The sequence below is a fragment of the Anomaloglossus baeobatrachus genome, chromosome 10 (assembly GCF_048569485.1).
Source record: "Anomaloglossus baeobatrachus isolate aAnoBae1 chromosome 10, aAnoBae1.hap1, whole genome shotgun sequence".
Lineage (NCBI taxonomy): Eukaryota > Metazoa > Chordata > Amphibia > Anura > Aromobatidae > Anomaloglossus > Anomaloglossus baeobatrachus.
Window position 1 is genome coordinate 103,280,678 of NC_134362.1, and position 14,589 is coordinate 103,295,266.

At 41.5% G+C, this 14,589-nt stretch overlaps 1 protein-coding gene across 6 annotated transcripts in view; it reads left to right on the plus strand.

Annotated features, from left to right (window-relative positions):
- The window catches only part of ELP4 (elongator acetyltransferase complex subunit 4), a 687,452-nt gene that overhangs the window by 411,877 nt on the left and 260,986 nt on the right, over positions 1-14,589 (plus strand). For all 6 annotated transcript variants that reach the window (XM_075325557.1, XM_075325560.1, XM_075325558.1 and 3 more), the window contains exon 9: positions 1,467-1,573. In XM_075325557.1, coding sequence (XP_075181672.1) covers positions 1,467-1,573 — 107 coding nt within the window. The remainder of the gene's footprint in view (positions 1-1,466; positions 1,574-14,589) is intronic.

Here is a 14,589-nt window from a genome sequence, read left to right on the forward strand (position 1 = left end):
AGGTTTTTTTTCAGGAATTTCACTATTTTATAGTCCTAAAAAATGATTAAAAATCTAGAATAAAAATACACTGACTCATTTATTCACCTATAGAATTTCTATATTTTGGAGATTACTGTATTTTATAAATTAATTTGTGTTGATGGTTGCAATTCTGAATGATAATTTTCTGATTAAAAAAAAAAAAAAAGGCTTTTCAAAAGGGTTAACTCTTGTCCATCGTGAGTGATGAAAGAAATGAATGGCAAACGGTTGTAATTCAGGGTGGTGCTCGCAGTTTGCATAAATTACTGCCATTATTAGGGGTCCGAATACTGTAGTCCCATGGTAACCTTGGAGAGAGTCAGGTCCCTTCTACACTTCTAGCTGCAGGCTCAAAATTAGATCAGTTTTTCCTAAATCTGCTAAAGAAAATACAAAAAAGTGACGATAAACTGTTTAGATTTTCTTTTCTCAATGAAAGAAGACAACAATCTCCCAGCTCTGTACCTGGCCCATTGTCATTATTTTGTACAGACTTGTATCTTTTTACATATTTTTCTGCCTCCCATTTTCTTTCCTTCATCCCATTAGTCCTGCTATGTACAATTTACATCTACCAGTGATCATTTTATTGTGTTTTTTTTCCTCCCTGAAAACAAAACGGCAATGATTTGCTGTGGCCACTTCGTAGTTATCAGCCGTGGAAAATTACCCCTGGGTTGTTTAAGAAATTATTTTCGGCAGCACAAAAAAGCCATCCAGCGTCCTTGTCAGAAGGGATCAGCATAAATTTTCGCTGACAGAATGCCAGCCTGGCAGCCTACCTATGGCATTTCAAACCCTGCATGTAAGAATGGAACATTAAACACGCACTTTCTTCCATACAAAAAAAAAAATCCAAAAAAATTCAGATCTGGAGAGCTGGACGGGGCTTCAAGCTTCTCTCCAACCATTTACCTTCTAAAAATAACTGTTTCTCACACCCAAAAAAAGCTGAACAGCAAGGTGTAAAATGAAATAGCCTTCATTAGGACTTCACTGGTTATCAGTAACCCATAAATCCATGTTGTGTTGGCTGCTTACTGGTGCAGTTAATAAAATAAAGATCACCCCACAGAGCCGTGGGGAGCTTGGAAGGCGATAGCCGTATTTGCTTACTGTAAATACAAGCAGAAAATCGCACACAAATCTGCCGTAGCTTTGACAAGTCTTCAGATCCCTCTTTACATCTGTACATCTGTACCAAAGTGCAATTAGTGTGCCTTGCACAAGGATTCCTCCATCTATTCTGCTTCATTACTTGAGCATAATCACCCAGCTTGCTTGAGTGGTCTCAGTAGCAAGCTTCAGTTTAAATAGGGAAAGCAAGTGAATGTGTTCAAATATCCCAAGATTGCCTTTTAAGACTCTAATTTATTCATTCGAAGACAGGAGTTTTTTTCTTTTCTCTAATTTTGTCCCTGATTCTTCTTTTCTCTCTCAAGGTTTATTTCTTGTACACAAGATTCCTCGACTTAACAGTTTGATTTCTGATGTGTCAGACACCAAGGACCTGGCATTTAAATTGAAGAGAAAGATGTTCAGTATTGAGGTAAGAATCCCAATGTTGTATTTTTTTTTTTATTTTATCTAATCATTTTCAAATCTCAAAAAATAACATTGAAGAGAAGCGGCGTACACCGTTCTGTACGTTCCAGTGCATATATAATGCAAATATTTATGTTGTTACCATGTGCAGCGTGGCGCGGTTCATTGCACAGACTCCTAATTATGCACGATGTCTTAACTGTTTGTCATATCCAGGCTCGGCAAATATAATAGCACGTGATACCTCAAATTAGAGAAAACACAATAAAGTCTTAAAACATGCAGGGAAACTAGGCCAGAGACTTAATTCAATAAAACTACACGTCTAATGATTCATTATGTGCTCTAATTTGGTGAGATGGGACAAACCGGGGAGCCGTATATATTTAGGTTGTTGGCAATTATCTCTTGATATGTGCAGATGAAATGATCCCAGCCTCTTAATGTTTTTTTTTATGTCTTTTTTTTTTTTTTTTTGAAACAAAGCACACATAAAATACTAAAAAAAAAATCTAAAATATATTAAGGTACAATTTTTTCTTATTTTAAGTCTTTAGGTAGCTTATTCTTCAAATAAATCCATTACATGACCCCTACCCCATCCCACAATCCAGTATGTCCCTAATCTCCTTTGAAATGAAAAGGTTTTAAGTAAGCCACTTGTCCTTAACTGCCTTAAACCATAAAAAAAGAGAATTGTCACCAATAAATTAGCATATTTTAGACCACCACCACATGATTGGCAATGAAGGCTGGCATGGCTTTGGTGTTTGGGACTTCACCCTTAACTGACTGTTTTTGCCCTTTCTTGACCCTACTCCATCTTTGGTTGGCCACTTCCAAGAGACAACTTAAGATTAAGAGTCCTTTTTCACTGTCTTATTCTTCACACTTGTAAGCAGACCTATGCTATAAATCAGCAAGGAAAGTGCTATCTATTGACAAATTAAGATGCCCTCCTCCAGGAGTAGTGCTTACTTGTGTGTTTAATTATCTGATATTATTGGGAGTAGTTAATAGTTAATCATACAGCCTGTCCTTAAAGCATCTCTGTATGGGGGCTAAAGGGTCCTGTGCCCACCACACCTATCTTATGCCCCTTTCACACATCAGTTTTTTGCCGTCAGTCACAAGCCTTCGAATTTTGAAAAAAATGGATCCGGCGACTGCTGCCGCTGGATCTGTTTTTTTCTCATCGATTTGTATTAGCGACGGATTACGATGGATGGCCTCACATTTCATCTGTCGTTCGATGGATCCGTCGAAAAATGTTTGTCCATCTGACAGAGATGACGTCCACTGTAACGTTTTTTGTGTACGTAAAAAAAACGGACCTCAACGGATCCGTTGCCATCCGCCGTTTGGTAGAATGGAAGCCTATGGGCGCAGGATCCATCGTAATCCGTCAAATTACGTGTTTTTTAACTGAGCATGTGAAATTTATTATTTAGCCCCCAGCTAGTCGGATCCATCCAAAAACGGATCCGTCACATCAGTTTAGCCACATTCTGAGACGGATCCGTCGAGAAAACGGATTGTGACTGATGGCAAAAAACTGATGTGTCAAAGGGGCCTTAGGAGCTGCAAAAAACAACTGAAACAAAGGCTGGCATATTCTTGGGCACCACTGTGTCCTAAAAGAGGAAGGAACCTCATTTTCTGGTTTATATATTCATTTTCCACTTTGGTTTCTAATGTTCTGGCCCATGTAAGAAAGTTGGCCCAGTCTGCGGGATTCAGAGAAATTGGAAATCAATCTAATGTGTATGGAGTTAGCCCACACATAGATGTTAACACCACCTATCTTTTTCTGTGCATGTTTGTTATAGATGTTAAAAAAAAACATGTAAAGAAATGAATTATTGGTGCAATTTTTTACTGCTTTTTTTCTATAGGGTATTTTTCAGCTCCCATTTCAACTGGATAGTTAACACATTTTTAGCACAAGAATGCACCCGGAATTGACATGTCACTTTCCATGTATTAAAAAGGGGCCGAAATAAATGCTCATGTGGATTTTAAGCATTTTGTTGCAAATTTTAATGCAAATTCTGCTCCAATATCCTTAGCAATAAACTGCACGTCACCCAACCATAGGCTCCAGTAACACTTCATTTCTAAACCACTATGAAAGCTTCTGGTGGTGACATACATCAGGAGTTTCTCCTAAAATTTACTTAGGGGTCTTGCGTGATATGAACAGAGCCACATATGTACATCTGGCATAGACTATGACCACCATACATAATGAGTATGTCTGTAATAAAGTATATTGCATTGCTCTTGCAAAGTCTTGGTAGAAAACCTGCTTTTTTAATGCCTACTTGGCTATTACTGCAAAAATAATTGTAAACCAAAGATACCAGAATAAGTAAAGTATTTTCATAGTCTCCAGCTATTGTTGAGCATTTTAGATGACTAATTATAACCTGGCTATTTTCCAGTCTTTCACAAAATGTCAGAAAAACAATATCTGTATGTGACAAGCCTTTGGAATATGTGACCAGTGTCCAACAGCTTATCGGCTGCCACATTTTCCTTGCCTATTTAGTAGATCGAGTCCACATTAAATTCCACATTAGTAAAACAATATTTTTTGCTCGGATAAATAAATTAGTTAACAAGATTTAGGTGAAAAAATAATTCTGTGAATATGCATATAGCATAGTACCAGTCACACAAAGCAGAATCTATAATCATCCTTGGCCAACTCGTATTAAGGGCTCATAGCCAATTCTAAAATGTAAGTCGGGTAACTTCCCAGTGTTGACAGTTCTTCAAGTGCCGTGTAGCTCGTCCCTTCTTTATGAGATATGTACAACGTGGTGTTATTAGGGACAGTTTTTTATCTAAATTACCTGGATTTTCCCGATTGATCATTGAATCTTAGATCAGATGCCCAAATATCGAATTGACTATCAAATTATAGTTTTTCCAAGTCTCTCCTGTGTCCTGAGGTGCCCCTCTGCCACTTCAGCACCTGATCAGGGGTAGAGGTTATTGAACCCGTGGAAGTTCGGTTCAGCGGGTTCATCCGGACTTTAGATAAAGTTCAATTTGGGACCCGAACTTGACCTGAACCCCAGTGAAGTCACTGATTGGGCAGTTCGGGTCTCTGCCTACATGCAGTGAGCCATAAACAGAACACTTCCAGGGGCGGTTAGGTGAGGTATTTCCATTTTTTTTTTGTTGCACACTACATCCGATCATGCTGTTGTTACCCCCAGTGAGAGTCGTCCAAACACTGCAAGCAGCTCGCACTGGGCTGAGCACTGAGCGTACCCGAGCACAGCGATGCTCACGGAAGTGGTGTTCATACGTAAAGCACTTGAGCTCCGAACTTAGTTTTTTTTTTTAGTAAACTCTGTGTTTGATATGAACACCGAATTTCAGGTTCACGCATCTTTCATCAGGAGAACATATGGGGACAGGAGCAGTGTAAACTGTCAACTTAACCCCTTCATGATGCGGACACTTTCCATTTTTGCATTTTCATTTGTTCCTCCCCTTCCCTGGGCCATAACTTTTTGTTATTTTCTGTCCACATAAGGGCTTGCTTTTTGCATGACAAGTTGTACAGTACGACACCCTCAACTAGGGAGAGTTGAGGGTGTCTGTAAGATAAGTAGACCTCTCAACTCTTATCTAACAATTGATATCTATATTGTTCCTCTAAGAGGAAATTAAGGATATGTAGGGAACTATATACATATTTAACGCAATAATTGTCAGTGTTGTATGTCTGTGGCTCTGTCTGCATCACAGTTTTTTCACTTGTTTCCTGGTGGCGGTTGCCCCTGCTAGAGGTAGATAGGGACAGAGAGGGTGAGCCATCTGGAGTGGGGGTGTCCAAAAAATTAAGGCACCCTCCGCTGTCAGGAAGGGAAACTACAGAATCCATACAGATTGGTCCCGTCCTTATACATATTGGAAATCATCTATTTTCCTTTAAACAATCCCTCTTTCCCGTGTTATCATCTGGTATGGGCATAGCACTGTTTGACACCTGCACATGTCATGTCATGCTTGTGTTTTTTTTATGTGTTTGTGTTTCTGTCGAATGAGAGAATACGATAAGTGTTCCTTTTAATATTTATTAATAAAATATATTTTTAATAGGTAGTTTTTTGGTGGTTTATGAATATTTTACCTTGCTAGATAAAATATTTTGGTGGTTCTTGTCAAACCTATTTTACCCATTTAAAAAAAAAACAGAATTATTTTGAGCTAGTAATGGAATTAGGAGCTTCTATAATTAAAAATTTGTTTAGGAATTCCGAATAAAGTTAAAGGTAAATAGTCAGTTTGTTGTTTTTTTGTTTGTTTGTTTGTTTTTTAATGGACACACATCAAGTAATATTGGTTACTATGAATTGAGCCCAGGACAAATTCCCATAGGAAGCTATGATGTGTAATTTATTTTATAAAACTGAGATTATTCTTTTTGCCAGTACAGTACATAATCTAATTTTTAAGAATATTTTGGTTCACATGGTCTCAGAGATTTTGTAGAAAAGGAAAACATTCTTAAGGGGGAGGATAACAGCAAGAGTTTGCTAAAAAGAAAAAAGCACATTTCCATCGTACAGAAGATTTTAATTGCTGCCTCATCTTGTCTTTGTGAATGGGTGACTGTCACCATAGTCACGTCGTTAGTACTGTGCCACAGGAATGTCTGTGCTGGGCCTTCATAAAGGACGTCCCATTGATAAATGTTGGCTTTGATAGTGATGTTGTTTCAAGTTCTTATCTGTCTGCTGCTTTTTACATTTATTTTCCTTTAGAATTGAATATTTCATATAAAAAGTTTTCATAATTATAAATGCCTTTCATGTCAAAAGCCGGCTTGGGAAATTAGATTTTTAGAGACAGATCTTAATCTGATGTTTATGGGGACACTAATCAGGTTTTAGCTTGCTTGTTAGAACTTTTAAATGTCCAGTTCCTTGCCCACTCCCGCTTTGGCCAAGCCAAATAGCAGTGATTGTGATATGGGGGGAGGGGTTATAAACTAACCATTGGATGAATAAATGTGTCATCAACAGCACGGTGCCTATAGACAGAATGAGGGTGAGGCTGCATAGTGACTTTGGCTGCAACACCTGTCACATGACCAAAGTTTGCTAGGTGTCACTGCTACATCACAGCGCAATTCAAGTGAATGAGGTCAATCAAGTCATTAAAAAATCCAACATGGTTGGACTTCCTTGTGATTTCCTTGTTGCAGTCCCAGTACCATTCATATGTATTGCACTGCAATCTTTGGTCGTCTGACAGGTGTGGATATAGCACAACACCCGGTAGGTATATTCGATAGTCATATAAAATATAGGACCTCAGCAAATGACTAAAATTTAACTTTTATTGATTTCTCGTAAAATTCTAAACGTCAAAATGGACACACACTTACCATAAAGCCCCTAGGGGGTTAATGGTTGATACATAAACTATGATAACCATAATCTATTAATAAAGGCGACGCAAAACTTGGCCAAAACCTACCTAGGACGCCACTAGTTAAAAACCCCCCACAACAAACAGAACATAACAAACAGTAAACAAAATTGTGTTGTTTCCATCTCAGGGAATACAATGGTCCTCCGCCACCCAGAAAAAAGGAAAAGAGAAAAAAAAACAATATACTCAAATGAAAATACTCTTTAGTAGTGACAGTGGTCAACTATAAAAGAATTTGAGTGAAAGTGGAACGGTCTCACCAGGTCCCTATGAGCCAGGGTGCATGGACAATCCCACCAGGGCAAGGTCCTCCGGTTTCCACAGATGGAACTGACCCTATTGCCTCCTGAGGATTTTACACCCTTTACTAGCACTTATAGACTCCCGTCCTGACAAGGACGGTCCATAGTTCTCCTGAATTAACCCCTACAATGACCCTGCATCTGTCCCGACACATTTCGTCCGGAGGGACTCTTCAGGGGACATACTGCCAGGGAATAAGGTCCACTTTTCAAGCTAACCCACAGCTATAGTCATCTGACAGGTGTCACAGCCAACATCGCTATGTAGCACAAGCCTATTTTGGCCATGTTCCGAAATGAAACAGTTTCATGCATTAAAGACACTTTACTATGATTGAAATTTTAATTTTTCTTAAAAAAAGGTTATCTACATTTCACAGTTACCTAACTTAAAATTTGTTTGCTCGTTGATGTTAAATATTGCTAGCATCTAAGAATACATTTTAAACATGCTTACCAAAGTTTTTGGAACCCATCAAATTTGTCACCTTAGACATGGTGATGTCCACAAGACCACTATGTCAATGGCTGACTTAAAGGGGTATTCCCACTATATTAATGATTAATCCTGTGGATATGACAACAATTATCAGAATAGCTCTTTAAATGAGGCTGTATGAGTCCATCATGAATATTTATTTTCAAGAGGAAGATAAGGAATATGTGTATAATGACTTTTTGCACACATTGTGGCTCAATAGAGAATAGAATCTTTTAAAAAGTTATATTGAAGTTCAGCTGTCTAATCCTATTCCTTCCCCTATTGGAATCTTAATTACAAGGAGATAAAAACCATCGTTTGACTAAATTATTGTCTTGAATCTTGTAGCAAAAGGTATAATCCGCAATTGGGCCAATTAGTAAAGCCCATAGTTAGTACTGCTAAGGCAGGCAACTTGATTAGATGTGACACCAGTCTAGTTCCCACTGTAGTTATGCCAGGTATGGTGGTCAGACTTCAAAGGGCTTGAGGCATCAGCAGGGCAAGGTTTGTAGGCCAGCTTAGGTCCGGTCGTTAATCTCCTTGCTAAAACCACAGCAGCCCTCGCACAAAACAAGCTTACACGACACAATCATGCGGTATTAAAGTTTGGGTTGAGTCATGCCAATTTGCCTTTGATTTTCTGATGATTGACTAAAAGATGGCTACATGACCAGACACATGCTAAAACTTCCCTGATTAGGTAACTTCTCCAAGTATGTCAGATATGTTAGAGATTTCCCAGCTAAACGATATGATAAAAAAAATACTGTGCTGAAGCTTTGCTGTAAAAGCTCACTCACCTGCTTGAGTCTCGGAGAAACATAGCAAACGTTCATATGGGAATTTACATTGATGTTTTAAAACCTTTTTACGACAGGTTGTCCAAGTTAGCGGTTTGATATCTTCTTTAAAATGTAGTAGACTTTGACCGCCAACCAAGGAGGATTGTTACAGTGCAGTGGACTGTGTCTGTATGACTCCTAAGATTCCCAACTAGGCCGAAGTTTGAGAAAGTTTTATAATTTGACAAGTTACACTCAACTATTGTAGTAGAAGAAATAATCTTGCTGAATCAACTGGCATGATATGTTGTATAAAATGACCAGATTGTTCTAAAATATTTTTGTTTTCAACCATTATGGGATAAAAGGACAAAACAGATTTTTACATTTTCTAGGGTGTGGCTTTTAGAGTATGTGTCACACAGAGTTTTTCTCAAACTTCAACGACTGTCATTACCATTGGAATCTGTTCAGATTGCAAATTCTGACACTCTGCTTCATGGATTCTCTGGTGTCTGGGATCAACACACGCAAACTCAGGCGTCTAGTGCAAGTCTGCTTGCTCCTTTAAAGGGAACCTGTCACCAGATTTTTACCTATTAAACTAAAAGAATCACCTTCTGCAGCTCCTGGGCTTCATTCTATGAAGGTGCACCTTGGCCCTGACTCCCCTTCCAGACCCCAAAAATAACTTTATAAAACTTGGTCGTTAGGTATACTAATTACCTGTGTTGGTCGGATGGGCGGGCTCATTATGGTCAGCGCTGTGCATAACTTCACCAGCGCCATGTTCGCACCCGACTATAATCTCGCGCCTGCGCATTTAGCTCACCAGTGCGAGCGAGGGCAGCTATGTTTTCTGCTCTGACTGCGATATGTCAGAGCGAACTGGGCCTGTGCAAGCCGGCCTAACTGCACAGGCATGAGATTTGAAAATGCGACGAGGATGATGACTGAGGCGTCATCCCATCAATCAAGAAATGAGGATGGCGATCAGCAGCAGGAGGGGGGACAGGAGCAGAAAATGAGCTTGGTATGTGTGAGTGGGGCGGCCGATTCGATTCAAGAGCTGCAGCTATTGTGTTATATAAAGCAGTGGTAACATCTGTATCATGTAAGGAACCTATGTCTGCAAGAGGCAAAAGGGACTCAGAAAGTGAATGTAAATCAGCATGTTTGAAATTTCTCTGAGGGTGTGTTTGTGAAATGGGGATTGTGCACTCGGAAAGGAGAGGGAAGACATTGTGAGTAGATTGTGGTCAGACAGGATGAGAGGTGAGTTAGAGAGATTAGTTAAGAAGCAGAGGCGAATGAAGATGAGATCCAGCATGTAACCATCTTTGTGATTGGCTGCTGAGGACCATTGAGCGAGACCGAAGGTGGAAGTGAATGTTAGAGGCTTAGAGACAGCTGTTTGCGAAGTGTCATTGGGGATGTTGAAGTCCCCCATGATGATAGTGGGGATGCCAGCGGAAAGGAAATTAAGTACGGTAGACAGGTGGTAAAGTTGTTGAAAAAGGTGGTGGCTGGCCCTGGGGAGCAGTAAATGACAACCAGGTGGAGTTTGAAGGAGGAGTATATGCTGACAGACTACACCTCAAAATAAGAAATAAGTAAGGTGGCAGCAGAATTGGAGTGGAGGAGCAGTTTTCTCACAGCAGAAAACCAACTTTTCCACCATGCTTTTTGCAGGGGCGGCTGGGGGGTGAGAAAGATGGCATCCACCATAAGAAAGTGCAGTTGGAGCGACAAAGGGTTTAAGACAGGTTTCAGTGACTCCAAGGAAGGAAAGTTTGTTAGTGATGAAAAGATCATGGATGTTTGAAAGTTTGTTGCAGAGAGAGTGAGTTTTCCATAGAGCTCCTGTTAGAGGGACTCGTGAAGTGAGGGCTGGGTTGAATCAATATAAGTTTAGAATGGGGAGGATGGAGGGAGAGATGACCTGTTCATTACAAGGTGTAGGGATTAAAGGGGTTGGTAGAGAGTGAAGGACTATAACTATGATAGTGGAAAGAAACATTGTTTACAGTGACTATGTATACAGTTACTTTCTGTTCCCTTCTGGTTCAATTCTGGTCTAATTCATTATAGTACACTTATATGATGCACAAGGAAACTTAGCAACAATTCAAACAATTGAAACATGTCTAAACACTATTGCAAATTATAAACTGTTACAGAAATTGCACTATAAATGTTGGTCCTTTGCTCTTGTACTGCTGCATCTGATCATCTCTTAGGCGGGCTTTGCACGTTGCGACATCGCAAGCCAATGCTGCGATGTTGCATGCGATAGTCCACGCCCCTGTCGCAGGTACGATATCTTGTGATAGCTGGCGTAGCGATAATTATCGCTACACCAGCTTCACACGCACTTACCTGCCCTGCGATCGTCGCTCTGGCCGGCGACCCGCCTCCTTCCTAAGGGGCGGGTTGTGCGGTGTCACAGCGACGTCACACGGCAGGCGGCAGAGGGGCGGAGATGAGCAGGATGTAAAGATCCCGCCCACCTCCTTCCTTCCGCATAGCCGCTGGCGGCAGGTAAAGTGATGTTCCTCGCTCCTGCGGCTTCACACACAGCGATGTGTGCTGCCGCAGGAATGAGGAACTACATCGTACATGTCGCGGCACCGGCATTATGGAAATGTCGGAGCCTGCACCGATGATACGATAACGACACTTTTGCGCTCGTTCATCGTATCATCTAGGATTTACACACTACGACATCGCAAGCGACGCCGGATGTGCGTCACTTTCGATTTGACCCCACCGACATCGCACCTGCGATGTTGTAGTGTGCAAAGCCGCCCTTACAATTGTCCAACAGTAACTTGCAAGCATTGATGGACTAAATTTTCCATAGCCGCAATATCTTGGTGAAATTTCTAGTCATTTGCTGCACCACATTTTAGTGAAAGATGTTTAAGAGCAAAATGAATCGTCAAAGATATGTTACAGTCAAGATCCTTATATTTTTTAAGAGACATGTCATCAACTCTTCATAGTTATCTGGTTTTGAGTTTCCCAAAAAATTAGTTACCACTAATGCAAATGCTACCCTTGCAGCCTTTTACTTGCCCTGCGACAAACTGAGAAACTCATTATCTTGAAGAAGTTTACGAATCTGAGGTCCAATAAAGGGAAGTTGTCACCAGGTTTTCCATATAAAGTGCACCCTCCACCAATAAGCCCTTATGTAAAGAATTCTAGAATACTGCATAACATAAAAAAGACCGGTCCGATGAGCATCGCTGATCTTGATCTGGCCCCTCATCTTTTCTTGCTTCGTGTGGGTGACACCTCACACCTCATCCACACAGTGTCCTCTATTGCATTCCTGCGAACATACACTTCTCATGCTTCGGCATTCGTTGACCTTACTCCACGCCTGTGCATTGCAGTACTTTGCTCTGATCTCAGCAGGGCAGAGGAAAGTGCACTTGCACAGGAGCGCAATGGAGGACACTGTGGATGACAAAAAGGAAAAGCCTGGTCACAGGTTCCCTATAAAGACTCCTTCCTTTATCTTTGCTTCACTGAACCTTAGAAATGTATCAATGAGATACTTGAGTGCTTTTGCATTTTTATTCATTGCCTTTACAAGGTTCTTCATTAGGCACAACTTGATTTGAAATAGTAGTAACAAAATCTTATGTGGGTCAACAAGTGTGGGATGGAGGATATTTTTACTCCTTGGCTGGGGTGAAAGTCGGAGAGGCCAGTCTCTTTTATTGTAGTGATATTCTCTTTCACGAGTATTCCACTCACACAGAAAGCAGCAGTAATTTGTGTATCCGCCCTGGAGGCCAAAGAACAGAGCACCACAGAGGGACAACAAATGTTGATCATAGTTCAGGCACCCTAACAACTGTTTCATGTTGTATTAGATTTCTTTCATGTTTACTGCATAACCACCAGGAATTGAAGGTAGCGCATTGTCATTATGCAGCTTTTAGGCTTGTTTTGGACAAATTGATGAAGTGCCTTCATTCCCCTGAACTATGACTTATCTTAAGAGCTCCCATTAAACTGTTGATGTTGTTGCATGTCACAAGATCGCTCTCCATGAAGAAGTATTGGATAAGAACTTTATCCCAGTTGCGGAACAAAGAAATCTGAACATCGCTCACTAGGAGATTCTACTGCTGTAGCCTGGAACCTAAGATCTCAGCCTTAAGCCCCTGTCACACATAGCGATATCGCTAGCAAGACCGCTGAAACGTCACAGGTTTTGTGACATCTCAGTGACTTCGCCAGCGATGTCGCTGTGTGTGTGACACGTAGCAGCGAGCGGGCCCCTGCTGCGAGGTCGCTGATCATTACAAAACGATCAGTACCTTTTTTGCTCGTTGGTCTCCCGCTGTGCAGAACGCATTGGCGTGTTTGACTGCGGGAGACCAACGAGCACCGACTCTGTGTAAGCAGCGTACGCTGGTAACTAGGGTAAATATCGGGTAGCTAAGCAAAGCACTTAGCTTGGTTACCTGATACTTACCCTGGTTACCAGCGTACACTGCTTACAGGCTGCCAGCGCTGGCTCCCTGCACACATAGTCAGGGTAAATATCGGGTAACTAAGCAAAACGCTTTACTTAGTAACCCAATGTGTACCCTACCTACGTATACAGGGAGCCAGCGCTGACCGCCTGTAAGCGGTGTACGCTGGCAACCAGGGTAAGTATCGGGTAACCAAGCAAACTGCTTTGCTTAGTCACCTGATATTTACAGTGGTTACCAAGCGCAGCATCGTTACATGAGTCGCTAGTCGCTGGTGAGATCTGCCTGATTGACAGCTCACCAGCGACCATGTAGCGACGCACCAACGATCCCTGCCAGGTCGGATCGCTGGTGGGATCGTTGGTGCGTCGCTACGTGTGACGGGACCCTTACTCTTGGGCAGATCCAAATCTCTAACAGGATCATTCAGTTCTCTTTGTGCTATAAGGTGTGGTTTAGTTCAGGTTGCTGACAGAAAGTCTGTGGCATGAGAGGATGATACTTTGACACCAAGCACCCTCTTCTTCCTCACTTGACTTGAATAAAAATGTTTTTGTGCTTTTGGAACTAGACGTTCTTCTGTGTGGGGTACTGGGAGTATTGCAGATGGGATGTGTGGAATACTGTAAAGTCCATTCCTTCCTTTCCTAATGTGGGCACCATGCAGAAATAGCAATTCATAGTGTGATCGGTTGGCTCTCTGCAGATCATTGGGATTATAAGAGGCATAGATTGCCTCTTCCTATGCAACCACTGAGTAACATGTGATGCACATCTATTGCAGCATATGTGTGAGCCCAACTTTTGTCCTAATCTCCTACTATGGAGCCAAAATGCAGGTTGTAGGCTTTCTTATCATGGTAATCAAGTTTCACTTTTTTGACGCAAATATGACTTTTATGTATATGTAGCAAAAACAATCTACTCTATTTTTCGCTTTATAAGACGCACTTTTGTTCCCCCAAATTTTGGGGAAAAGTAGGGGGTGCGTCTTTTATTCCGAATATATGGGGGGTGTATATATATATATCTATAAAAATATATATATATATACTGCAGGGTCCGCTCTGGAGCGGTTCTGGGGGCTGGTGAAGCTCCGGGAGGGAGCCCTTGATCTCCTGCTCCCGCTCATATAATATGCACTGCCGCTGTCCATCACCGTGGTGCTGAAACCGCACAGCGGCGATGTGCTGGGGGAGCGGCGCATATTATATCTGCCTGCGCCCTCCTTTGATGACACATGCCCCCCCCTGTGTTAGATATGGCCCCCATGCTGCTGCACATAGTAAAATAAAACACTCTTTACTCACCTCCTCCAGCGCTGATCTACCGATGTCTCTGCTGCTGTCCGTGATCAGGCACGCAGAGATGATATCACTCTGCTGTGCCGATCACATGACCAGCGTCGAGAACCAGGAAGTGGAGGAAGCCGGAGCTCACATGCACGGAGGGAGACACGAGGAGGAACAGCGCTGAGAAGGTAAGCAAAGAGTGTTTTA